Genomic DNA, 26,872 nt, shown 5'->3' on the forward strand with positions numbered 1-26,872 from the left:
CCTGTCCAGCTCCAGGGTGCCCCAGGGAGATGAGAGATGAGGGGACGGGACTTCATGAAGCGGTCACCCCCATCCCAGCAGCTCCCGAGGCTCCACCATCGGAGACAAGCTGACTTACAATAATGACTTTATTTTAACATAATTAATTACAGACATAAAAGAGCCGGGAAGGGGGTGAGCCCCAGCCTAGCCCTGCCCTGGGGCTGCCAGGAGCGGGTGAGGTGCAGGTGAGGCCTCCCTGATGACCCTCCTTCCAGGGGTCTTCCCATGGCGGGGACCTATTGCTTTAGCAGGGGAGGGGCCACGCAAGCAAGGGGGCGGGGAAGCCTCTGGGCCCCGCCCCCCCCAGCAGTGCTGGCCTCCCTCCAGAATGCCGGCTCGGTGCCCCACCCTCCGCCTCTCCACCTCCTTCTTCTTTGTCCAGGGAGCAGACCATCTGGCCAGCCCCCCACCCCCTCTGCAAACCTAAAGGGGAATAAATACAAACTTTACAAAGTAAAAGGGGGTTCCAACGTTGCCTGGGCTGGGCGTGGGGTTGGACGGGGAGCAGGGCCCCTGCCGCGTGGGCCTCACATCATTCCCAGCTGCAACAGCGTGCTGGCATAGGCCATGGGCTTGACATCGGGGTGAGGCTGAGAAACCAGAGGCACACAGGTCAGACACAGACAGAAACGCGCCGGCACGCGGAGCACCAGACGCAGAAGCCAGCCCTACCCCTGAGAGCCGTTATGCACTCATAAGAGCCTCTTGCCCCCGGGGCCCAGGCCAGGGAGAGCAGGGGACCCAAGGGGGTGACTCACCACTGCTGTGAACTGGTGGAACTGGGGCCGCAGGTCAGAGCCCCGGAGGTGGATGTAGGCAGCTTTGTTCCCCATCTGGTCGCTGCGGGGACAAGGGCAGAAGGGCCGGTGTGGTCCATCAGAGGCTGGGTGGGCCTGGGGCATCAAGGAGGAGGCGGGGAGAGGGAGGGAGAAGAGCCCTGGACAGAGTCAAGGACACGGACGGACAGAGGCTCACCAGGCAAGAGAGAGGAATCCAGGTGAAGAGGGGCCCAGGGGGCCGAGGCAGGAGGCGTGGGGATGAGGGGGAAAGAGGGCCACGTGGGAGCCGGGGGCGGGGAGGAGAGGGCCCAGGGAGCAGGGCTGGCAGAGGGCCTTCCTGACAGGATGGGCAGAGGGCACGGGCAGCCCCGCAGAGGCAGGACTCTTGCCAAAACCTGGTCTCCAGGCTGACCATGCCCTGGCTCTAGTCAACAGGAAACACAGGGGACAGAGGAACGTGGTGTCCGGCCACCTGGGGATGGAACGGCCAGAGCACAAGAGACTCTGGTTTCTTCAACCAAAAACCAGCAAGGGGGAGGGCAAGAAGAACAGGCAACTCGAAGATCAGGAGACTGAAAACGTGGCCCTTGTTTGGGTCCTGCTTGGAAGAAATCGACTAAAATGAGACGTTGATGAGAGACGTGGGGAAATGGAACTCTGGCTGGGTTCAGGTGACCTCTTTAGAAGGTGTGACAGTGGTATCACAATTATACACAGAAAAGAAGACCTCCTTCTTTCAGAAATATACTAGGGCAACAACGGGTAGAAGCGAGAATGCCCGGGGTTTGCTTTACAATAGCCCACGGTAGGGGTGGTGAGAGCTGGTAACTGTTGAACCTGGGTGACAGGTACGTGGGCGTTCATCATACTATTTTATCTACTCTTACGTATCCTGGGAATTTTCTATCACAGAAAGTTAAAAAAAGAAAACCACCAGATGGGTGGGGCAGGTGGGGACGTACCAGTAGTTGGGGGCAGAGAAGACGGTGACGCAGCGCCCGCCGTGCGCCACCTCATAGCCCTCGGCCTTGACCTCGTGGCTACGGATGATGTAGTCCAGGTTGTTCTCCTCCAGGAAGGCCTTGGTGACGTCGGGCCCAAACTGGCAACTCACACCCCGCTTGCTGACCGAGCGCCCGTTCTGGGGAGACAGGGAGCTCAGGGTGCCTGCTGCTCCAACCCGCCCGCTCTGCCCACAGCCCGCACCTGCTGGCCACGGCCCCAGGCAGACTGACCTGTGGCTGCGGGTCCGACCAGAGCAGGTCGCACATGGGACCTGGAAGGGAGCAGAGGGGAGCGTCGGGGCCTGACGGAGGGCAGGGGAGGGGCCGTCTGCCGCAGGGCGGGCATGGGGCACGTGAGACAGGACTCTGAGCCGCTGCTCGCCTCCCCGCTGACCTTCCCCCAGGACCAGACCCCATTCAATCCATTAGGGCCCCAAAGCTGGAGGGAGCGTTTCTTTGTTGTTGTTTTTTTTTAGCCGCACCACGCAGCATGCAGGATCATAGTTCCCCCACCAGGGATGCAACCCGAGCCCCCTACAGTGGAGCGCGGAGTCCCAACCACTGGACCGCCCTGGGGCCAGGGAAGTCCCTGGAGGGAGCTTTTAACACTGCAGTTCTGACCAGGTCCCTCTGTTGCTCAAGCCTCTGTGGCTCCCACTGCCCTAGGAACAAAGACCAAGCTCTTCACCCGGACCTGTGAGGCCGGACAGGGTCTGGCCTCACCAGCCCCTCCACGCCCCGCGCTTGCCCGGCTGCACTCCTGCAAGAAGGCACCTCCTCCTCCTGCCCTGTCAGTGTTCGCGTGGTGCCCCCAGGAGGCCCTCCCACGGCCCGCTACCTCACCACTCCACACACACCCTCTCCCCACAGCTGTGTGTGGTTAACACTCTGCTGTGTGTCCCCATCACATCACTGCAGGGGCAGCAGGTGAGCTCACAGATGAAGAAATAAATGACCGCTGTGTGCTGCGGACACTCATGCTCCCCGGCCAGCACTGCCTCACGAGGGAGGTGCGCTGACCCAAGTTACAGGTCAGGAAACTGAGGCTCAGCCTTGCTGTCTCTTGCCGAGGGCGCAAAGCCCATTGGGGCAGGGCTGGAGCCCCCGAGCCCCAGGAAGGAGGGGCTGTCCCCAGCCTTCCCCAGTCACCTGAATCTGGGGGCTGCCGACTCCGCTCGATCTTCCTGATGTCGTCCAGGGTGACGCCGTCTTCACTGAACAAGCCCCCGTGCATGATCTGGGGTTCAGGTGGGAACAGCAGTGTGAGGGCAGGGGCCAGCCACACCTCAACCCTCTGACTCACTGCACCTCATAGCGGCGGCGGGGGCGGGCCTGCCTCACCAGCACTTTGCCATTGATACACTGGGCCAGCGGGAGCCACTCGAACACCTCGCTGAAGAGCTCATACATCTGGGCTGTGTACTTGGCCTTCACCTCACCCTCAAAGCCGTAGATCTGGTTCATGTTGTCCGTCTCATGGTTGCCTGGCCGACAGCAGGACAAAGAGAAACCTCAGCACCGCTGGGTGCCCTCTGGCTCAGACCCCGGCCAAGGCTGAGGACAGCCTGGTGGCCCCAAGCCAATGGCATCCACACAGCAGCTCACTGGTCCCTCCCAGAAACCCAGCCCCTTTCTAGAGGGGCAAACGGGCTGAGAAGGCACATGGCCACAAGGCCCAGGCCTGCACTGATCATCACGGAGTGGGCGAGGCCTGGGTTCAGCCCTGGTCCCGATCCCAAGTGACCAGAGGCCTGTCCCTTGCCCCTGTGAGCCTTGGGCTCCTTCTTGAAGGACTTGCCGTACGTTTTGGGCAGGAAGTACCAAGGAGGGGGAGGTATTGACAAAGAAGAGGCCCCCTGCAGAATGCCTGCCGTGGGCCAGCCCCACGCCGTGCTTTTATCTTCCCACCCGCAACCTCATTCCTCCCTCCCGGGGCTTGGGGGAGACAAGGAAGCTGCCAGGCCCCCACGGCTGCAGCAGGCGCTCATGGAGCATCTGCCACACGCCAGGTCCTGCTGCAAGAACCCCCCGAACCTGGCTGTGAACCTGCCCGGTGTCAGCACTCGTGCCCCCAGGAGCCCCCAACCCAGCCCGCTGCCCTCACTTCCTCCTGGTTCTCCCCCTCTCCAGGCTGCACCTTCCGCTCACCGCCCCACCTCTCAGCGGGCAGGTCCTCCGCCGGCGGCCCTCACTCCCTGGTGAGCTCATCCTGCCCGATACCACATGTACGCTGAGGAACCCACACTTTACAGCCCCCCGGGTGCCCCCAGACATCTCTCAGTCTCACAGCCACGTCCAGAGCCAAGCTCCCCATCTTCCAGCCTACAGCCTGCTCTTCCTGTCCCCTCATCTGTCAGTGGCAGCCACAGCCCTCCAGATGCTCCAGTCAAAACCTTGGAGTACCCCCTTTGACCCTTTCTCTCTCTCACACCCTCATCCAGCCCACTGGCAAACACTCTGGGTTCTACTTTGAAAAGTGAGCCCCAATCCAGCCACTGTTCCCACCCGGGTCCAGCCCCCACCAGCCTCCCTGCTCCCATTCTCAGCCCTTGGTTTGCTCCCCACACGGAGGCCCAAGGGGTCCTCTTAGCACCAGAGGGAGCCCCTGGCCCTCCTCTGCTCAGAGCCCTCCCACGACCAAGTCCTCACCAGGGCCCACAGAGCTCCAGTAACGTGATGCCGCTGCACAGTGCACAACCTGCTCGGCCTTACAGGGCAGGCCCGTGCATGATCTCAGTGAAGACACAAAACAAACACACCTGCAACCGGTATCCCCACTTCTCAGGTAAGAAATGGGAGGCTCACAGAGGAAAAAGCGAGGGCTCTGCCCAGGTCCCCACACTGACCCCAGACCCTGCTGCCTTCCAGCTCACCTCGAAGTAGGTGAAAGTGATCAGGGTACAGGAGCTTAAAGCCGAAAAGGGTGAGGATCACTTCTACAGAGAAGGAGCCGCGGTCCACGAAGTCGCCATTAAATATCTTCCCTGCTAAGGAAAACAAGGGGGGGACTGCTCCCTCCTCAGCCCCTCCACACCCCGGCTCCTGTCGGCACTGCCCCGGGGTCGAGAACGCCAGCAGGGCTTGGGGCATCTGGCCTTTTGTCTCTCCTCACTGTGTAGGTCTGGCCCAGCAGCTTGGCCTCTCTGAGCCTCGGGATGGTACTAAGATCTCCAACCTCATCTGCTCCTCAGGGAAACTGATGGCAGAGGGGGAGACCCCAGGTGGTCAGCCGGCTTCAGCTCTCCCCCCAGTATAGGCCCAAAGCCACAGGGCAAATGGGACACAGGCCTGGTAGCCCCACCCAGTGGCCATTCATCAGGCAGTTATAACATGAGCAAATACTTATTCAGCACGGACCGTGGGCCACTGAGCACGTCACAGGTGTTAACACACTATTCCCCTCAGTAGCCCGATGAGGGAAGCCCACTTTACCACTATCTCTTCTCCCCATCTTACAAACGAGGAACCCGAGGAACTGCGAGGTGAAGTGACCTGCCACAGCCATAGCTGGAAAACGGCACAACCAAGAGGGAAGCCAGGTGTGGGCAGGGCCAGGCGCCCCACGTATGTGCTCTTGTACCACACACATCCAGCCCTCTTTCAAGCCGGGGAGAAGCTGGGGCTCGGACACACTGGCCACCTGCCCAGGTCACACAGCAGGCGGGGACTGGCCCTGACCAGTCTGGCCCTAGAGCCCGGAGCGCAAGGCCGCCAGCCGCTCCACCCCCGCTCAGTGCCAGAGCAAGCACTCAGGCCTCTCCCTCCTCAGGCTCACGCCTGTTTCCCAGGCAGGGGTTCCTCTCCCTCCTGCACCCCATACCCAGGAGGCGGGGCAGGGGAGGGGCCTGCCCTTCCGAGGAAGGATACGTAGGGGTTGGTGTCCGAGGGTAAACCGTTGAGCTCAAATATGTTGAGGAGGTCATAGAACTGGCCGTGGGTGTCCCCGCACACTGTAATCTTCTCTGTCTGGAAGAAAAGAGGCCACCGGAGAGGGAGGGGCCCAGAGAGAGATGTGGGGAGGGGGGAGGAGCGAGGGGAGGGGGGAGAGGTCACAGCAGACCGAGAAGAACCGTGCAAAATACACAGGCGTAAGGCACAGAAATGAAGAGGGGAGGAGAGAGACAGCCAGGAGGAGAGAGACAGGGTGGGGGAGGAGGGCAGACGTCAGGGAGAGAGAAGGCAGACCAAGCCCGGTGGGTCTGTGAGTTTCTGAGCTCTGTGGCCCCTCCCCAGCCAGGGAGCCACCCGCCCCGGCCCGCCTGCCCGCACACTGCCCCCAGCGCGCACCTCTTTGAGCGTGGTCTCCACGAGTGTGCTCAGCTTGGAGAGGACCTCTTTGACCTGTACCAGAATCTGGAAGGCAGGGCAGGCTGTGAGTGGGGCCAGCTGGAGGGCCTGCTGCCCACCCCAGCCCCAGAGAGACTGTACTGGCCAGGAGACGCTGCTGGGCTGAGGGTGAGGGAGAGGCGGGGAGGGGAGAGGAGAGGAAGGGGCAGGGGAGGCCTGGCTGCGCGGGTGCTGGCCGGGAACAGAGGCGGCCCCCAAGCTGTGACCCGAGTGTCCCATGTGGTATTTAAACATCAGGATTATTTCATGGGAAAACCTAGATTCTTGGTTTCTCTTAAAACAATCAGCATGGATGGACCTAGAGACTGTCATACAGAGTGAAGTAAGTCAGAAAGAGAAAAATAAATACCGTATGCTAACACATATATATGGAATCTAAAAAAAAAAAACTGGTTCTGAAGAACCTACGGGCAGGACAGGAATAAAGATGCAGACATAGAGAAGGGACCTGAGGACACAGGGAGGGGGAAGGGTAAGCTGGGACGAAGTGAGAGAGTGGCATGGACTTATATATACTACCAAATGTAAAATAGATAGCTAGTAGGAAGCAGCCGCATAGCACAGGGAGATCAGCTCAGTGCTTTGTGACCACCTAGAGGGGTGGGATAGGGAGGGTGGGAGGGAGACGCAAGAGGGAGGAGATATGGGCATATATGTATACGTATAGCTGATTCACTTTGTTATAAAGCAGAAACTAACACACCATTGTAAAGCAATGACACTCCAATAAAGATGTTAAAAAAAAACAAAACAAAAACGATCAGCATCATGAAGAAACACATAGGATGAAGCCAGATGTGGAACATTTTATAAAACAACTGGCTTGGAAACGTCTAAATGTCAATGTCACGAAAATCTCCCAAAAAGGCTTGAGACTGCTCTAGGTGAAAAAAAGGTTAAAAAGGCAGGTCATATGCAGTAACTGATCCTTCAGTGGATTCTGGATTTTATTTTATATTTTATTATTATTATTTTTGGCCACGTCGCACAGCTTGTGGGATTCTTAGCTCCCCAACCAGGGATTGAACACAGGTCCTCGGCAGTGAAAGCACAGAGTCCTAACCACTGGACTGCCAGGGAATTTCCCGGATTTTGGATTTTTTTTTTTTAAAAAAAACAGCTAAAAAGAATATCTGGGGGGAAAAACTGGGGAAAATTAAAATATTTGTCTAGAAACACAGAGTATTAGTTCTTTCAGATTGAAGATGACCTTGACAATGTCATGTACACCTGACAGTGTTTGCAAATCTTATGGACAGCCTGTGGACTGTTTGCATTAGTCAGTATTATTGTATTGGTACTAAATTACTAAGGTGGGATGACTAAATCATAGTCACGTAGGAGAATGTCCTGTTTTTAGGGGTTACAGATTATGATGCAACTTATTCTCAAATGGTTCAGGAAAAAGAAAAAAGTGTATGTGTATATACACACCCATATACATAGAAAGATGAAGTGAATGTGTCAAAATGTTAACGGTGAACCTAGGTGAAAGGGGTATGATGTTAACCGCACTGTTCTTTTGACTCTTCTGTAGCCTTGACAATTTTCTAAATACAAAGCTGGGAAAACAGAGTGTTAAAGAGAAGAGGAGGGAATTCCTTGGTGGTCCAGTGGTTAGGACTTGGCACTTTCACTGCCGGGGCCTGGGTTCAATCCCTGGTTGGGGAATTAAGAATCCCACAAGCTGCACAGCAGGGCCTGGAAAAAAAAAAAAAAAAAAAAGTAGGAGATGCCCACTTCAGGTCAGAATGTAAAGATTTGTGCAAGACTGTCATTCTTGCCCTAATGACGAGAACAAGCCAAAAAAAAAACAAAAACAAAGGAACAAACAAAAAAACCCCTGAAACATCTGAGAGCAAGGACACAAAGAAACCTAAATTAATCAAACTGCAGGCAGTAACGGTGAGAAACCCTTCCCTGGGAGAAAGGGACCGTGACTGCATCCCTCCTGGCAGCGCACCAGGAGGGCAAGACCCTTCAAGGCTGAGGGAAAGCCAGCAGAACCCTCGTGCCTGCGTGGGCTGGCATTACAGAGCCCTGAGGGGCCCCGCCGCAGGCCTCCACCCTCGCCCTCAGATTCTCTCCCACAGCCACCCAGAAGGCGAGGCGCAAGGCGGCGTGGTGGAGAGAGGCCATCTGAGGCACAAAAGTGGGGGTGAGACTGGAAGGCAGAGAACTCCCCAGCCACCCCATCTTGGCAGCAGGGCTGAAAATCAGAGCGCTTTCCTCCAGTTCCAAAAGCTGGAGACTTTACAGCATAAAGACATCCCTGGGATTTTGCCAGGGCTAAGATCCCAAGCCCTGCTGACGGGAGAGTCCTGATTCCACTCTGAAGACACCTGAAACCGGCGGTGAACTAAGTCCAATAAGACCTGCCCCTAAACTGCAGATGAGATGGACAGAGACCCTCACAATAGCAGCCCGACAGAATCAGGTCCTGCCGTTTCCTGAAGGAAAGTTTTGTCTCAGTCGCTACTACTCTTTTACACAAGATGTCTGGCATACAATAAAAAATTATAAGACGCAAAGAGCACACAACGGAAGCAGACCCAGAGATGGTGGAACATCCAGACAGAGACTTTAAAATAACTATGAAAAAAATGTGTTAAAGGATCTAGCAGAAAAGGTAAATGACATGCATGAACATATGGGGCAGAAAGATGAAAGCTATTGAAAAAAATAACCCAATGGAAATGCTAGAAATAAAGAATTCATTTGCAGGGTGCCAGGCACACCACGGGCTCAGCAAGCGTTCACTGCCGGTACCGCCCTTCTCGCGCCCCGTGATGGGGTTCAGGCCCGGCTGTGATGCTATCCTGGGGTCCCAGGCGCGTTCAGCCCTCGACAGGGGCGTTACCTGGTAGGCGCACTTCCGATGCAGTTTCTTCTGGCCCTTGTACCACTGCATGAGCTCTTTCATGAAAGTGATTGTCACTGCGCCGTCCTCCAGCTTGGGCCCGCTGTACTCATCCTCGATGGCTGGTGTGTGAATGGGGGACGAGAGTCAGTGGCCGTGGCCACCGTGAGGGTGGGCAGTGGGGCCTGGCTCCCAGGCACGGGGCAGGCGGCGCTGGACACACAGGTTGAGAGGGGGATGGAGTGAGAGAAGATGCCGCTCCCCGGCCGGGTCCTCTCATGGCCCGCTCCTTCCGTTCAGGTCAGCTCAAAGGCCCTCTCCTCGACTGGACTTGATAGCACTTAGCACCGTTAACTGACTAGTCAATCCTCTCTCCCCACTAGGACACCAGCTCCAGGAGGGCAGGGACTGTTTTGTTCTCAGCTGTATCCCCAGTGCCTACAACAGGGGCACCTATTAGGTGCCCAATAACCATCTGTGGAATGAATGACAGACTCAGCTGAGCGCCCAGAGGACCTACGGACAAACCAGACACAGGAGGCCCGTGACGGGTGAATGCAACTGTGGACGACAGGGTGGGCGGTACAGCAGGGAAGCTCGCCCGAATCCGGAACCTCCAGACCCAGCTCTGGACTGTGGAGTCCCCAGAAGTGCAGGCGAAGGAGCAACAGCGTGTGGGGACGGGCACCAGAGGCACCACTGAGCCCCATCCCCCCTGCGCCCCAGCATGCACTGGGAATGGAGGGCTCAGGCAAAGACGAGAAATGCTCTGGGCCGGGCACAGCGGGGCACCCAGGCCTGACTCACTCATGCTCTCGATGTCGAGTGAGTCCACGACGGAGCGCTTGTGCTCGTCACCTGCGATGGCCCGCTCGAAGGCCTTCTGCTTCACGATCTTGTTGCATTCCTGGTATTTCATCTTGGCATCCTTGTCGTGGGGCTTCACCTTCACCACCTGGGTGCGTGGGTGGGTGAGAGGGGAGGGAAGGAAAGAGGCATCAACACCCAGGCCGGGGTCGGGGCCATAGGGAGGCGGGGACGCCGCGGCTGCCCGCGGCCTGCCTGGCCCGGGGCTTCACGACTGCTAAGCAGAGCACCCGTGCTGGGTGCACTAGGGGTGCAAGCCTGGGCTCGCTTCACCTCTAGGCCTCAGCTTCTGCATCCCCAAACTGGGCCTGACAGAGCTGCCCACACAGGGCTGCCGGGTGGGTAAACGTGCTAACCCACGCAGATGCTCTTAATCAATCTTAGCTCTGACCATCATCAGAATAAAGCTGGCCCCACTTCAGCTTCCTCACTGGAATCAGAGCGGGCTGAGGTGCACTTTACTGATACCGTTACAGTCAATACCAAGGAGGGTGGGATTGACAGGAAAGGGTGGGCCGGATCCAAAGTCATAATTTACAGCCCAGACTCATCTGAAGAGGCAATGACTTGCTGGATAACCCGGACTCGCTGAGCCTAAGTTTTCTCATCTGCAAGATGGGGGAGATGACAGGCTCCACCTGCCAGGGCTGTTGGGGGTGATACACAGGGCCTGGCATGCAGCCTAGGCTCTGTGGGCAGCAGCGGGCACCTCGTGGTGACGTGGCCCTTGTTCAACCTTGGGCTCTGGGGAGACCCAGGACAAGTGAGTTCCCTCAGTTTCCTCCCGTGTAAGGTAGAGGTGACAGTGTTTCTACCCTAGGGGGCTGGGAGGACTAAACAAGTGAACACTTGTGAAGTGTGTGCAGCGGTGCCAGGCGGGAGTCCAGTCCACATTAGCGTAGACTTGCTCTTCAATGCCCTCTCTCGTGGGCTGCTGCATTCATTAAATGAGATCGTATGGAGGAAGCGGCAGGCATATGGCTTTGGGACACACCTAGCTCTCAGGAAAAGGAGCCTGTCCTCTCCGCTCTCCTTACCTTCTACCCTGCTTCCTAAAAGCTCTGATCCTCCAAGCTGAGAGGCAGGCAGGGCTGCATTCAGATCCCAGCTCTGCTACTTACTTGCTGGGTGACCCTGGGCAAGTGAATTCACCCCTCTGAGCCTCAGTTTAGTTATCTGTAACTGTTCCTGTAACTATTAGTGGACCCTGCCTGACCTGCGCACCCTGTTGGCCTCCCCAGGAGCGGACTCCCACAGCTCCTGTGCCGGGGGGCCCGAAAGGGGTGTGCCAGGGCTGGCCCTCAAGGGCAGGGATGCCCCCCGGCGGAAAGCCTGGCAGAGTGAGTCAGAAGCCTGGGAAAAGGCATCTGCTAATAACCCCTGAGGGTCAGTGTGGCTCACGCCCCTGAGAATGGGTGTGCAGGCCAGGAGCGGGGGCAGGAAGCTGGTTCGGGGCAGGCTCAGGCTAGGGCACCCTGCCAGGCAGCTCCACCCGGGGTAGGGGTGCGGTGTGAGGCTTGGGAGAAAGGCAGCACCAGACCTTCCCTGGAGTCCTCCCCACCAAGGAGACCTTACGAGTCCACACCGCAGGACGAAGTCCAAACCACCACTGGGCCTGGCCCACAGAGGTCCGCCCACCCCTCCACGTTCTCTGTTTGCCCAGCACTACCAGCCAGACCAAACTCCCAAGTCCCCAAGCGCACCAGCTCCTTCTCAACTCCAGGCCTCGTACAGGCTGCCCCCGGCCCAGAGCACCTCATTTCTACCTCCAGCGACTTTCTAGCCCCTCCTCCTCCTCCAGGTCTCAGCTCCCCTTTCCCCTCTCCCCCAGGCTGGGTCAGGCACCCCCTCTGGGCTCACACAGGGCCCTGGGCTCCCCCCGCCCGCCCCAGCCCGGAGCACTGCTGGAGATGGGTCTGCCTCCCCACTGCAAGGCGGCCATGGCCACGAGGGCAGGGCTGAGGCCGAGTCCCAGCTGTGAACGAATGCCCGGAGTGGATGGATGCCCCACTAAGCATTCCCTCTGAGCCACTACCCTGTTCGCAGACAGCTCAGAGGCTGGGGTGCGGGATGCAGGCAAACGCCGACGACCCCGGGAACAGAGGGGTGGGAGCAGCGACAGCAGCAGCGGCACCGGGACACAGCTAAGTGTTCGAACGCTCACCACGCGGCTGATGTTGTGAGCAATTACCTTGCTCACTGTATCCTAGAGCAGCTCTATGGGATGTTATCACATCTCCACTTGACAGATTAGGAAACTGAGGCCCAGAGAGGTGAGGTCACTGACCCGAGAAGCCAGGATTCAGCTCTCTCGCTGCTTGAGATCCTGCTCCCCCAGCACGCTGGAATGTGCTCCCCTCCCTACCGCTGCCACTGTCCCCACGGTGCCCTGCGCGGCCTCCAGGGAGACACCGTCGTGGTCATGAGTGCAGGCTCTGGGGCCAGGCCTCCAGGGTCTGCATCCAGGCCTTCCAGGGCAGGCAGCCCTACCTCTCCAGCCTCCCTCAGCTTCTAGAAAGCGAGGGAGGCTGGAGAGGTGGAGGGTGGCTGTGAGAATTTAACATCAGGCCCATCACAGGGCCCAGCAGCGAGCGAGTGCCTGTGCCAGGGCCTGGGGCTGCTGCGACTGCTACTATAACTGGCTGCCCGGCTGGGAAAGGGAAGTGACCCTGCCAGGCTCCCGCTCCTGGGGAAGGTCGTTTGCTCCAGGTTGGAGGGGCCTAGTGGGTCCCAAGGCCTGTTGGGTCAGAAGCGAATGCTGGACTTTTCTTTAAAAAGTGGGATCTGGGGGCTTCCCTGGTGGCGCAGTGGTTGAGAGTCCGCCTGCCGATGCAGGGGACACAGGTCCGTGCCCCGGTCCGGGAGGATCCCACATGCCGCGGAGTGGCTGGGCCCATAAGCCATGGCAGCTGAGCCTGCGCGTCCGGAGCCTGTGCTCCGCAACGGGAGAGGCCACGACAGTGAGAGGCCCGCGTACCGCAAGAAAAAGAAAAAAGCGGGATCTGGGTCGTATCCGTGTCAGTGCCCAGATTCTGATAGTGATGCCAGATACGTCACTGGGGAGAGCTGGGAGAGTGGGATCTCTGTATTACCTCTTACGGCTGCGTGTGAAGCTACAACGTTCTCAAAATAAAAAGCTGCTTTTAAAAAGTGGTATTTTCAGCTGGGAGTATTCACAGGCAGTAACTACAACGACTCGAATCAATGAAATGATAACATAGGCTTGTGATCCCCACATGAAGCCACAGGGGCTGCGCGTGTTTGGGAATTGGGAACTCTTCGGATTTTAGAAAGGTGACACAGTGCACCCGCGTGCTGTATGTTACAGGACACCTCCAGCAAGTCCGGGTGGCACCTGGTAACCACACACACTCCCGTTTCTGCAGTGAAACTTCTAGTCGCACTACATGGGGGCAAACAAGACCATCAACGGCCTATCAGTTCAGATCAGATTTTGCCACCAAATGAGTTGCCCAAACTTACCAGGCTATTTTTCACAACGGCTCGGGTTTATAACTGAGGTGAAGGAGGACTGTAGTCTGGGAGCAAAAGCTCACTTCAGGGGACCCACATGACAATGGGTGGTGGGCCATTATGACTATTTCCAAGGTAGAGGTGATGGGATGCAGCCCAGAGAGAGGCCACGCCTGCCAGCGGCACATGGGCAACCAAGGAAGCCAGGGGTCTGGGGGAGGCAGCGGGAAGCAGGACACTAGGGTTTTCACCCCATGGGTCGAGACCCTCCAGTGAATTCATCTAGGAGGTCACACCAACACTCCTTCCATAATAAATCAGAGACCATCGGAGTACGCTGTCTGAGCTAAGGGCGATGATTATGCCGACAAGTCTGGGACCAGGCTGTCCCTTCCTGGCTGCAGGACCTTGGGGCAGTGACTACTCTCTGGGCCTTGGTCTTCTCACCTGTAAATCAGGGATAGTAAGAGTCCCCACTGCGTAGGGTTGTCATGAAGATCACATGAGTTTTCACAGCACGAAGGTCACCAGAGCACCCGGCCCCTGAGAGCGCCGTGTCAGGTGTCAGCTGTGACCGTTCCTGTTACTATCATACGTCCACACCTTAGGGGAACGGGCGTTCGTACAGGCTAGCGAGGCAAAACGCACTGCTAACTGACTGTGCTGGGCTATGCTGTAAGAAGAAACCCAAATGCAAACCATATTACAAACCAAACCCCAAAAATCCCAGGAGAGGGTGAGGAGTGCTGAAGGAGTCCCCCAGATCCGGCACGGGCCCGTGTGACTCACCACCTGAGTTCCAGCCACAGACGGAAAAGAACACAGGTGGAATCTTCTGAGAAGAGGACCCAATAAGGGGGCGGGGAATCCTGGAGCCAGAGTCCCCCGGAAAGGATGAGCTTGGAGATGAGGGGCATTGGTGGGGGGATTCAACATGGACCCATGGAAAGGGGAGAGCAGCTCCTGCCCTGGAGGGAGAGCAGAAGAGAGGTGCCCCCACGTCCCCGCCCCCTAACAAGGCCCTGTGCCTGCACACGGCCCTTCCTGGGGGCCACAGCCTCTTCCCCAGACACCCCCAGGAGAAAGCGCACCCAGTACTGAGCAGGGGCAGGCCCTACTCTGAACGTACTACTCTTGCCGAATCCTCACAAGGCCACTGAGGCAGGCTCTGCTGTTATCTTCCGTTTACAGATGAGGACACTGAGGCCGAAGATCCAAAGCTCTCAGAGATACACAGCTCATAGCCGGGCGTCCTGACCGCGGAGCCGGTGCCTCCAGCCCCTGCATGAGTGACCTTCAGAATTTGAGACTATGACTCACAGTAAGAAATATATATTTTATCACACCTAATACGCATCCGTATTCACATAAATGAAAAATACTCTTTCCCAAATATATACGTACTTCCTCCAAACAATGAACTGCTGTCTTCTTCTCTATTCTATTTGATGAAGACAGAAGTGCTGGTCTCAAACTATTACACTGACTTCACGGCCCACTAACCATTACAAGCATGGACTATGGGTTCAAGTCTCAGCCCTGCCACTTCGCTGCTGGGTGACCTTGGAGGAGGGACTTCCTCTCTCTAGACCTCTTTTTCCTTCTTGCAGAACGGACTGAACGCATTTTCCTTCTTGTAAAAAGCACGTCAAGAGCTCACAGCAGAGCTAGGCCCACAGTAAGTATGCAGGTGAGGAAACTGAGGCTGAGAAAAGAAAGGTCCTTCACCTGAGGGCCCAGGCTGCTGTGAGACAGAGCCTCAGGCTCTTTGTTTAACCAAGGTCACATCTTGGTTCCGCCTCCGAGGATGCCATGACTTAAGAGGGGGCCTGGGCACATCCTCCATGAAACTCCAGCACGTCACAAGATAGCCCTGGAGGTAGAGACTCTGGATGGGGAGCCACCCCAGGGCCCAGCCCTCTGCCCTGCACCCAGAGTCGGATGAAACGTGTCAGAAAGGACGGCCTGCAGGCGGGCGGCTGGCCCAGGTGGGCAAGGATCTCAGGCTCGTGCAGGGGCTCCCCAGGGCTGCTGGCAGAGCCCTCACAGGGAAATGGACCGTGACCCGGCCCCCAGGACATCCGCAAGGCCCGGGAGAAAACTCAGATGCAGTATGCCCACAAGACGGTTGCAAGTGACCTCTCAGCCTCATGCAATATGTGGGGCGAGGCCCCAGTCTGGGCCAGAGCTGTGCCGCAGACCTGTGCTTGGGGTTCCTCTCATCTCCTGCCCCCTCCCATCTCCTCCAGGCCCCTCCCCCCATTTGGGGACCTGCAGGAAAGCCCTGTCCCCATCCAACCCCACCTGTCTTCCGAGTTACTCATTACAGAGCCCTCCAGCCCTATGATCTTTACGCACACCACTTCACCAGAGCCCAACAGCCGCCCAGGAGGTGGCCACTCCTCTTGTCACCATTCTCCAAATGAGGACGCCAAGAGACAAGGGAGAGGTTTGGCTGGGGAACGGCCTGGGAGCCCACGCTTGCAAGGGCTCTGTTCTGCTGCTCCTTCCTCCGTCCTCCTCCCAGGGGGTCACCCCAGCCCCCTCCTCCATTCCGCCCCTCAGTCTCTGAATTATCTCTTCCTCCAGGCCTCTGCCCGACCCTGACACAGGTGCCCCCGGCCCAGCGCCTGGCTGGAGCCTACACTTGGCCTGACAGCCGCCCTCCTCTCCAGGCCAGCAGCCAGCCCCAACCGTCTGCCCTGGCTCCCTCCAACTGCAGCCTGTGGCTCTCAGCCTCCCCTGCCGCCTCTCCCGACACAACAGAAGCTGCTCAGAGTGCGTGACGAATGAAATGAAAGGAGGGAGTGCCGGGTGCGTTGCGGGGACGGGGGCAGAGTGATCATTCATTCAACGAACACTAAGCCCCTGTTGGATGCCAAGCACCATCCCAATGACCAGAATAAACAAAACCCCTACTCTCAAGGAGCGACTCTCTTGAGTGGGGAAAGACGTGGGCCGGAGGGCTGGGCTGCCTGCGTTCAGATCCCAGCTCTGCCACTCGCCTGCTGCGTGCTGGTGGGCAGGGGACTTGAGCCTTCTGGGCCTCAGTCACCCCATCTGTACGATGGGAGTAATCACAGTTCCCACCTCACAGGGCTGCCGCACGAGTCCCTCAGCCAGCTGACGAGAAGGGTATCGAACATGCCTGGCCCGAAGGCGTGTGTTCTGGGAGTCCTTACCACTGTCGTTATCATCAGAGCAGTTACAGTGATGGGGTGGCAGATGAGCGAGTGAACTGGTGAATTCTTGCCGTCCTCTAGGTCCCCTCCCTTGTCACCTCGTTAAAACACATTCCCCGTTTGCTCCCTCTACAGCATATCACCCTCGTCTATTTTCTCCCAGGCCCATATCCTCACCTGCAACGATTCTGTGTACCCTCACAATGACGGGTTTGCTTTTTGCCCTCCTCCGAATTATAAGCTCCACCAGAAGAGCTGTGTGCCTCTTGTTCACCAACAATAACAGCAACAATTATCATAATAGTTAATTATTACAGAACACTGACTACATGCTAGGGGCAGTTCTAAACACTTGGAAAGCAGAGGCTCATTTATTCTTCACGGCAACCCTAAGAGGTGGGTCTTACTGTCCTCCCATTTCACAGATGTGGGAAAGGAGGCACAGAGAGGCCAGGTAACTTGTCCCAGGTCACCAGGCGACGATGGCAGAGCTGGGCTACGAGCCCGGCTGGCATCTGTTGGATGAGCAAGCGGCAAGTAAACGTGTGAATGGCCCCCTCATACCTTCCCCGTCTAGTCCAGCCGCACACACAGAGGCCGTCCTCCCCCAGCCCGCCCCACCCGGTCCTCAGCACCCGCCCGGCTCAGAAGCTGGGAGCTGGCTCACCCCCCGAGGCCTGGCTCACCGTCTCATAGTCGCGCAGGGCGGCCCGGAACTTGCCCAATGCCATGTTGCTGGCGGCCCGGCGGTAGTAGCCCTTGATGTACTTCTTGTCCATCTCGATGGCCCGCGTGGCGTCGGCCAGCGCGTAGCCATAGCACTCAGTGCGCAGGTAGGCCAGGCTGCGGTTGCCATAGTAGATGGCATGGCTGGGGTTCAGCTCGATGGCCTGGCTGTAGAACTTGATGGCGTTCTCGTAGTCCTTGGCTGTGAAGACGGAGGAGGAGAAGCATGAGGCAAGGCTGCCACCGCCCAGCCAGAAGAGGCCCTGGGCTGGGTACTCGCCCAGTCCCCCAATTTACAAATGGGGAAACTGAGGTCCACAGCTGAGCTCAGAAACGTCTCTTCCGCCCACCCCCCTTCCCTGTCCTGACCTGTCCCACCCTAGCACAGGCCTTGTCTCCTCAGGCCCAAATCCCTAAGACCCCAAATCACTTCCACACACCCATCCACCCAACCATCACCCCCCAAGGCCCCAGGTGGACAATACTTCTTCCAGGACTTCAGGAGGGTCTTACTGAATGTTCCCCATGGCCCGGAGAGGATATGTTACTGAGTGCCAGACCTGGGCTGTGAACCAGCAAGTGTGAGTCTTCCCCGAGCCCCTTGGTTGTCCAGCCCCCTTGGTTGTCCAGCCCCCCAAGCAAGTAAACAAGCCCAAAGAGGGGTTCTAGTAGGAGAATAGGAAGTGGGGAAGGAAAAACCTACTTAGGTCTCAAGAAGGGGACACTTCAGCACAGACCCAAAGGAAGTGACAAACCAGACCAGAGGAAGAGCATTCCCAACAGAAGGAACAGCAGGTGCAAAGGCCCTGGGGGTGGGGGGGAAGGGGTGAGAGAGCATTATGTTCCAGGACCAGCAAGAGGGTGGTGTGGCTGGGGTGGAGTGAGCTGGGGGAGGGCAGGATATGAGGGCAGGGAGGCTGGCAGGACAGATCCCAAAGGCCACAGCCAGAGCTGGGTGTGGACATCAATGTTCTAAGTGTGGAGTGACAGGATGTGACATCTGGCCAAGGGGAAAGGTCAATTTTATTTGAAATGAGCTACGGCCATGCCTTGCACGTTACATCTCAGCCTGTGGAATCCTCACATCTCCACGGCATAAGCACCGTCTGGTGCTCACTTTACAGCAAGCCACAGAGGTCTTGTTCAAGGTCAAACACTCAGTCTGTATCTGCAGAGCTGTCTTGGGTCCTGCCCATATGGCCATTCAACAGGCAGGAGGCCGAAGCTAGGAGGTGTGCCCGAACTGCGGAGGCCATGATGTGCCAGGTGCCACATGGGGCTCTTGGTGCATGAGTCGCCTCACTGAACCCTCAAGGCAACCCCGAGGACAGCTGCATTAGCCCCATTTTCCAGGCGTGGCTCTAGGAGGGAAACCCCAACACACAAAGTGGCAGGCAGGAATTGTGAGCCAGGCCAAGACCCAAATGCCCCCACTCTCAACCTCCGTACCCGGCGGCCTCTCAGTGCGAGCCTGGCATAGAGACAGGCACAGACACAGGGGCAGGTAGCCTGGGCCCAATTGCTGGCTCCACTCCTTACTAGCCGTGTGTCCTTGGGCAAGTTATGTGCCCTCTCTGGTCTAAAGTTTCAGAGTCCTCCAGACACTGAGCCTAAAATGAAAATTCCTGCCCTAACTTCCACTACTCTTTTCTCCAGAGCCATCTGATAAACCATGGCTTTCCTTTGTTTGCTTATAATCCATCATCCCAATTTGAACCTAAGCCCCATAAGGGCAGGGGCCCTGACTGTCTTACTTCTTTGAACCCTTGCCCTGTCTGAGGACACAGCAGCCCCCAGCCCTGCCCTCCTGGGGCTCACAGTCCAGTTGCGGGGTGGGAGTGACACAGCACACACAGATCCACCCCCAGGCAGTGATGACCCAGAGTGTTTTACAACTGGGGCAACCCAGAGGGGATGCTGGAACTGAGACCTGGAGGAGGAGAAAGAGTGAGCCAGGTGAAAAGAATGGAAGAAGAGGATTCCAGGCTTCATGAATGGTTCCTGAATGAAGGCAGGAAGGAAAGAAAGAAAGAGAAAGACAGGACACACTTACACTAGAGAAAGAAGCCAGGTGCTGGGAGATGCCAGGAACAATATAACAGCGATTCCTCCTGCAGGCTGACGTCTGGCAATCTTTCAAATGGCTCGGGTGTCACCTCCTTTGGGAAGCCTTCCTTGACACCCAGGCTGGATCAGGCACCTCTCCGGCTGCCTCGGCCCCTGGGCTCCCCTATGCCAGCCCTGCCCCCTCTGGGTAGTCACCGTTAGGTGATGGGTGTGTCCCCCAGGATGGTGAGTGCTGGAGGGCAGCCCAGGACTTCCCAGCAACACGCAAGGGCAGAAGCAGGCAGCCCAAGTCTGACTGACCCTCCCTGGAACACCAACACCTTCGAGGGCTCCTTCCAGCCTCCCGGCTGGGCTCCAAAAGCAGACTGGCCAGTGCTCTTGCCGGGCCGTTCGGCATGGGGTGGGGAGCCTGGTGTCTCAGAGCCGGACATCTGGCTCTGAGGATCCCGACCACGAGACCTTGGGCAGACAGCCTCCCCTCTCTCAGCCTCAGCTTGCTCATCTGAACTGCGGGAACCACAATCGGCCCTGCCTCATGGGCTGGTTGTGAGGGTGAAAGGAACTCCTGGATGAAATGTGGCTACAGCAGAGAAAGAGGTCAGCAGAGGCTTGTAAAAGAAGTGAATAAATGACTAAATGAAAGGAAGAAGAGACTAGAGCAAACAGGAGGGGCCTGTGCTTCGCACAGCCACCCAGTGGCACCAGATCCCAGCCCTGCTCTGTGTGCTCGACAAATATGAACGCATTTAATCCTCAAGAGAGGCCCCATTTTAGAGGACGAGACTGAGGCACAGAGAAGTTAAGGTTTGCCCAGGGGTCACACAGCAGGTAAGAGGAAGAAACAAGATTTGAACCCAGGCAGCCTGAGCTCCTAAGCCTGCCTACAAACTCTTAGACTCAGAGGCCTCCTGGGGGGTCAAACAGAACCCCTCTCTTTTTACAGAAGGGGGTGGGGGGCAATGAGGCCCAGAAAGAGGGGAAGAGAGCTGAACGACATTGGGGATCAGGCTCTGCCCCACCAGGGCCTCTGGAACGGGCCTGAGTTCACAGAAGTGATCCAGCCATGCTGATGGGGGCGGGGGACCTGGGGCCCCTCTTCTCCCACCATGTTGAGCCCCTGGGCCCCTCTTCTCCCACCATGTTGAGCCCCTGGGCCCCTCTTCTCCCACCATGTTGAGCCCCTGGGGCCCCTCTTCTCCCACCATGTTGAGCCCCTGGGGCCCCTCTTCTCCCACCATGTTGAGCCCCTGGGGCCCCTCTTCTCCCACTGGGGCCAGGACGGCTCCAGGTGAGGCTGTGGCTAAGGACTCTGAACGTGGGTGCCAAGCGCGTGGTGAGGAAGGGGGATATCCGGGCTGTGCTGCTCACACACCCTGACCTTGGGCAAGCGGTTTCACTTCTCAGAGCCTCAGCTTCCTCTATAAACAAACAGGCCCGCTCCTACCTAGTGCCTGGGGGAGGATTAAACAAAGTGGTACCTGGCCACCATGGGGGGCTCAATTCAGGTGAGCTGTAATTATTCTTTTTATTGCTATTCCCCCAGCCCTGGAGACTGGGGCTCTGCGCCTGCAGCTGCCTGCCAAACAGCGAGGGACCTGGACCAGAAGGGGCATTCCCCTCCGTTCCAGCTCAGTGCCAGGACCGTTGGCTACCTGCCCAGTCTCAGGCCTCCTAAGAGCTCAGATCCCAGGTCCTGGAGGGCAAGGAGCCCTTCCCGACGGCCTACTGTTTCCCAGAATTCTTCCCTCGCCACAGCATCACCCCCATACTTGCTGCTCCTCTTGAGCCCCATTGCAGGAACAGCCCCACCTTCCACACCACCCCCAGCTGGAGGCTGGACCCTGTCCTGGACACCTGATCCCTCCAGCCCCAAAGCCAGGCAGTCACCCTGTTCTGTCATGTCAGCCTCCAGAACATCTCTCAAATCTATTCTCTCACTTCCACCCCGAGAACCCCTCTCTGCCCTGGTCTGGCCTTCACCCTCTCCTGCCCAGGTTCCTGCCCCAGCCTCCTCCCAGCTCTCCCAGCGTACGCCCCCTCCTGCCGCTCCCGAGGGGCCTTCCTGAAGCACAAACCCAATCCAGTCCTTCCCCACTCAGAACCATCCACGGCTCCTCGGGGTCCTCAAGTGGAAAGCTCGGGCTCCTGCCTGCAGCCTCACCATAAACTCCTCTGGCCTCTTACACTCCAGCCCCACTCACTTCCTTGGTGCCAGGCTCACCTCTGGGCCTTTGTCATCCAGCTCTTCCTACCTGGGGTTCCCTCCTCCCTCTCTCCAGGCGGCCGCTGTCATTCTCCCTCTGAAACATTTCTTGAGTCGATTTCCGTCTCTCCAGCCTAGCGGGCACCACCCCCCTCCCCACTCACCTGTCCACCATTCTAGTCTCCTTCCTGGTCTCCAGCCTTGCCCTTGGGTCCAGTCTCTACAAGGCCGCTGGGGGATCGCCTTCAAACGCGCTAATCAGACAGTGTTGCTCCTCTCTTCAAACCTTCCTTGGCTTCCTACCACCCTTGGGATCACGTCCCTGACCTGCCTCCAGGGATCTACCTTCCAGCCTCACCTCTCACCAGCCCCACCTCCTTCTCGCTGCTCTGGCCTGACCTGACTTTCCCACTCTTAAAATCTGTTCGTGCTCCCACCAGAGGACAGCTCTCCACTAATGCTCTGGATTCCTCCCATGCCCCACCCCTCCTCCAGGGCTCTGCTGCTGTAGGTCTCCTCTCTCTCCTGCAAGATCAACTCTCTCTCTGTAGGACCATACTCTTAGTCTCTTCTATCCTTAAAAAAAGGCACCCTCCCCCCATTTCTCCACTCTCCCTCAGAACCAAAATTCTCACAACCCTTATCAACAATTGCTGTCTCCACTTCCTCATTTCCCATTCACTCTTCAGCGCCCTTCCCTCTGGCTACCATCGCTATCACCCCCTAGAAACTGCTCTGGTCAAGGCGACCACCAACATGTTATGGAGGCAAATCCAATGGTCAATGCTCGGTGCTCGCTTTGGCAGCATCCGGCCTCAGGTAGAGCCCCTCCTTCTAGATGCACTCTCTTCTCTCAACTTTCCTGATTTTCCTTCCACCTCACTGACCACTCTTACTCAGCCTCTTCTGTTCTAAACATTAGAATCCCTTGAGGTTCCGAACTAGGCCCCTTCTCTTCTGAGGTGACCTCATCCATTCCCAGGGTGTTCCAGTCCACCCATAGGCTGATCATACCCAAATCCCTCTCCAAAGACTTCCAGACTGGCCCGTCTACCTACTCAATGTCTCCTCTTGGATAGCACAGTCAAATCCACACTAGTCTATGCAGTGACTTGGGACACCCTACATGAACTGGCCCCTGTCCTAAGCTTATCTTGTACCTGTTTCCCTACTAACTCGTTAAAGTTCCAGCCAAGCCAGCCAGTCTCTTTTCATTCCCGACCTCAGGGCCTTTGCACAGGCAGCTCCACCCACCTGGGACACTCCTTCCCAATTCTCTTTCTCAACTTAAATGCCTTTTCCTCAGTACGATCTTCCTTGACCGCCCTCTCTAAAGTACTAGCCTCTAACCCTTATTCTCTACTTCACACTACGTTGGGGTTTTTCCAAAGGACTCATCACAGCTTCTAAGTATTTTAATATTTATCTGTGTGTTTACTCAATGTCTGAGTCTTCTGCTAAATTACAAGCTATATAAGGGTAGGGCTACATCTGTCTCATCTACTGCTACATCCCTAACGTCGAGCATGGTCCTTAGCACATAGCTGATGCTCAATAAACGTAATGAATGAATGAATGAATGGGTGCCCCCACACCTTTCTTTCCCAAGATCCTAAGTCATACTCTTCTTGGGATTGCCTCACCTCTACTCCCAGAACCTCCTTTCTCCTGGTGTAACCCCAAATCTCCTACTTCCTTTCCCTCCCATCTAATGATCTATTCTCCACTCCCATGATTTCCTGCTCTATTGGGACAGTTCCCCCCTCCCCCCCACTTGGTGTCTCTCCACTTGGTAGCGCCATCACTGCTCTGCCCCATGTCACTACTTGGTAGCGCCCTCTTCAGGTCTCACCATAAGCTGGCACCTCTGGAGTCTCACATTTGGTAATGCCCTCATTCCCGTCCCCCTCCCGTTTCATACTTGGAAGCGCCTTCCTCAGTCTCCCCACTTAGCACCCGCTCCGCACGCCACTTCTAGGTGTCACCCCTTCTCTCAGAAGGCCCCTCTGTCGCCCCTTGGTAGCGCCATCCTCGGCCTCCCCACGCCCAGTCACTTGGTAGTGCCTGCCCCGCGCCCAGGCTGGCGCTCCTCGTTGCCATGGTTCCGCGCGGGCCCGGCACCCCTTGACCTGGGCCGCTCTCCACCTTCCTTCGCTCCCTCCAGGGCGGGCGCACCTTTGAAGTAGTCGTTGGCCTGCGTCTTGAGCTCCTCTGCCCGCTTCAGAGCGCCATCAGCCGGGGGCTCGTCCCGGGGGGGCTCAGCACACTCAGTCCGCTCGCCCTCCGCCATCGCCATGCCGCAAAGCGACCCCCCACCCTGGCAACCGCGGCCAGCGGCACCCGGCCGAATCGTCGCGAAGGAGTGCCGAGTTGCCGCTGCCGCTGCTGCACAAGTGTCGTAAAGCGCGGGCCCTGAAGGCTCCCTTCGCGCGCCTGCGCAGGGCGCTTTAGCCATAGAGCGCGCGGAGAAGGTGACCAGAGGGCCCCCTGACGGCGCCCTTCCTAGCATGAGCCAATGGGGAAGGCGAAAAGGGGCGCGCGGGCAAAAAAGGCCCGGCGTGGCCCTGTCTCCCAAAGTTCCATGTTCCGAGCCGCAGAAGTTTCTCGGGGTCTTAAAGTGGGATTTCCCTGCCGTCTTCTCCCGCTGGTAGGTGGGTTGCGAATGCTGCTGGTGGGTGTGGCTTTTCTGCGAGGCACCACCATGCCCAACGCGGAACCGGAGCCGGGGGTCAAGCCCTTCTGTCAGTCTACCTGCGTGACCTTAAACAAAGAAATCTTCCCTTCCTCCCTAGGGCCTCACTTACCTCTCTCTGAAAAATGGGCGGTTTCTCAAACCAACACCAGAAAGGGCCAGTGTTTCTAAGTTATTAATTAAAGGTGCCCTGGATCCCCTAGCCCTGAGCTAGGCTTAGAAGTTTGTTGCACCATCTCCTTTCTCCTTCCTCGCCCCCCAGTCACCAGCCTTCCATGGCTCCTCAGTGCCCTTAGGAGAAAACCCAGACTTTTTCTGATGACCTAAGAGACCCTGAGTAGTTTAGCCTCAGGCAACATCTCCAGATGCCACTCCCATCCCCAGTCTTCATTCACGGTACACCATTCCAGACTATCCTTCCTAAACCCACAGCCGCTACTCAATACCGAACTGTAGCACTAAATCCTTTAAGGCCCTGCTCTGGCTCCTCTCCTGGAGATAGCACAAGCTCTCCCACCCCCAAAACTTCTTGTCCTGGCAATCTGACCCTACCACATCCAACAATCACCCGAGAAGGTAAATACTAGTATCGTCTCCATTTTACAGATAAGGACACTGAGATTTGCAGAGGGCAACGTATTTGCCCAAGGTCATACAATAAGAAAGTGGCAGAGCCAGAACTTGAACCTGTCCCACCTAATTCCTGTGCTCTTAATTGCTACTCTACTGTTCCTGTGTGCTCCAGAGCCTACGCTGTGGGTTAGATTTTTTTTTTTTTTTTTTTTTTTTTTGGTGTGTGTGGGAAGAATGCCATAATGGATTTGAATCCTGGATCCTGGATTCGAGTCCAGCACAGCCCTTCCCTGCTGTGTGACCTCGGGCAAGTGATCATCCTCTTTGAACCTCAGTTTCATTCACTGCAAAATGGGGATAATAACTGCCTATTGTATAGGATTAGAGGAGAGTTTGATAAGATCACGTAAGTAAAGTGACAGAGGGCCTGACACAGTGTAAGTACTTTTTATATCCACTCCGAAGTACTCAAAGTGGGACAGAGTACCTAGAGCTGATGGGGGGTGGGGCGGGCAGCTCTCAGGAGGTTGTGGGAGGACCTCACCCAGCTGAGGTAGGCAGGGAAGACTTCTTGGAGGAGGGGATGTCTGAACCGAGATCTAATGTATGAGTAGGAGATTATCAGGTGAAGAGAGGGGAGAAGAGAGAAAGGCATTGAAGGCAGAGGGAACAGCAAGTGCGAAGGCTTAAAAGTGGCTTTCTTTTTTTAAATTTTTATTTATTTATTTATTTATTGCCACACCGCGTGGCTTGCGGGATCTTAGTTCACCCCAAGCAGGGATTGAACCCGGGCAATGGCAGTGAAAGTGCCAAGTCCTAATCACTGGACCACCAGGGAGTCCCTAAAAGTGGTTTTCTTCCTTTGAAAAGATTACTTTGTGGAACACAGGAGAGGGGTTATAAGGGTGACATGACAGAACAGGCACACCCGTCCACACAGGAAGCTGTAGACACAAAACCTCTCTTTGGCACGTGTGCACGCGCACACACACACACTCAAGTACAGAGAATCATGTCACAGAGACAATACACAGAATTATACTGTCACACAGTCCCATACGTGCATCTAGAATCACACCACCACACAGACAACACACAGGTACCAAAAAAAAAAATCGCAATGCCTCCTACACTCAGGAACACAGAAATCCACAGTAATGAGGAACACACATAAGGCTGAACCATTTCACCCAGGCAGTAACACATGTAGGAGGAATTACAACCCTCCCCACACACAGGTTCACAGAATTATGTCACAATGACCCACACAGAATGAAATCATCACCAGACACACAACGTTACATAGACCTATATCACAAAGTGACATGGACACCCAGTCAGCCGGTGCACCCCCACCCCCTGAAGCGACCCCACAGATGAGTCAACACACAGAGCTCTGGTGCCTACCAAGGTGAGATCTTTATGGGGGTTTAGAGATCAGTGGGTTTCAGAGCCAGCGTGGCTGGTCCAGTCCCTTCCCCTCCCCCAGCCCACACAGTTCCCTCCATAGAGGGCCTAGGTCACCCGCTGAGAGAGAGAGGGGTCAGACCCTTCCCCTCATAGCACCGATCTGGACAGGCCATCCCTTGACAAAACAGTGAGAAGTGCCTTCCATAAAGGGGGTGAATTGGGTTGAGAGAGGGAGGCCTTTTCCTGTGGGAGACCGAGAATAGCACCATCGTCGAAAGAAGGTTGGGGGAAGGGGACGGGGACACATAGGTGGTGGCGGAGTACTGAGGAGTCCTGGCCTCTCTCCCCACCCCATGATATGCAGATAGGGCTGTGCGTGTGCCTGTGCGGCTGGGGAAGTCACCTGGATTATGAGGGAGCCCCAGGTTCCCCAGATGCCTGGGGTTAAGTAATAGTAAGTACATATCTGAGGGCTGAGGTGGGGAGGGAGGGGGTTCTAGGACAGAGAACTTTCAGGGATATGAGACTGAGAATGGAGAGGCTTGAGCATGAAGTCCATTAGCTCAAGGACCTGGAGGGTAGGGATCTGGGATGGGAAGACTGAAGGCAGAGAGTAGCAATCAGAGCAAGCTGAGTTGGGCAGGAA

General features: G+C 56.7%; 1 protein-coding gene across 1 annotated transcript; it reads right to left on the reverse strand.

Annotated features, from left to right (window-relative positions):
- Positions 1–110: 110 nt before the first annotated feature.
- On the reverse strand, positions 111–23,920 carry PPP5C (protein phosphatase 5 catalytic subunit). Its single transcript, XM_022585305.3, has 13 exons — positions 23,727–23,920; positions 17,242–17,483; positions 9,840–9,987; positions 9,033–9,154; positions 6,113–6,178; positions 5,693–5,791; positions 4,699–4,804; positions 3,167–3,309; positions 2,975–3,062; positions 2,057–2,097; positions 1,784–1,962; positions 801–882; positions 111–632 (listed from the first exon to the last, which is right to left on the reverse strand). The coding sequence occupies exons 1-13, from the start codon at positions 23,845–23,847 to the stop codon at positions 570–572; spliced, it is 1,500 nt and encodes a 499-aa protein (XP_022441013.1). The 5' UTR covers positions 23,848–23,920; the 3' UTR covers positions 111–569.
- Positions 23,921–26,872: the final 2,952 nt, after the last annotated feature.

The sequence above is a fragment of the Delphinapterus leucas genome, chromosome 20, assembly GCF_059928025.1.
Source record: "Delphinapterus leucas isolate spDelLeu-1000000601 "Yukka" chromosome 20, BTC_Dleu_Yukka2, whole genome shotgun sequence".
Taxonomy (NCBI): Eukaryota; Metazoa; Chordata; class Mammalia; order Artiodactyla; family Monodontidae; genus Delphinapterus; species Delphinapterus leucas.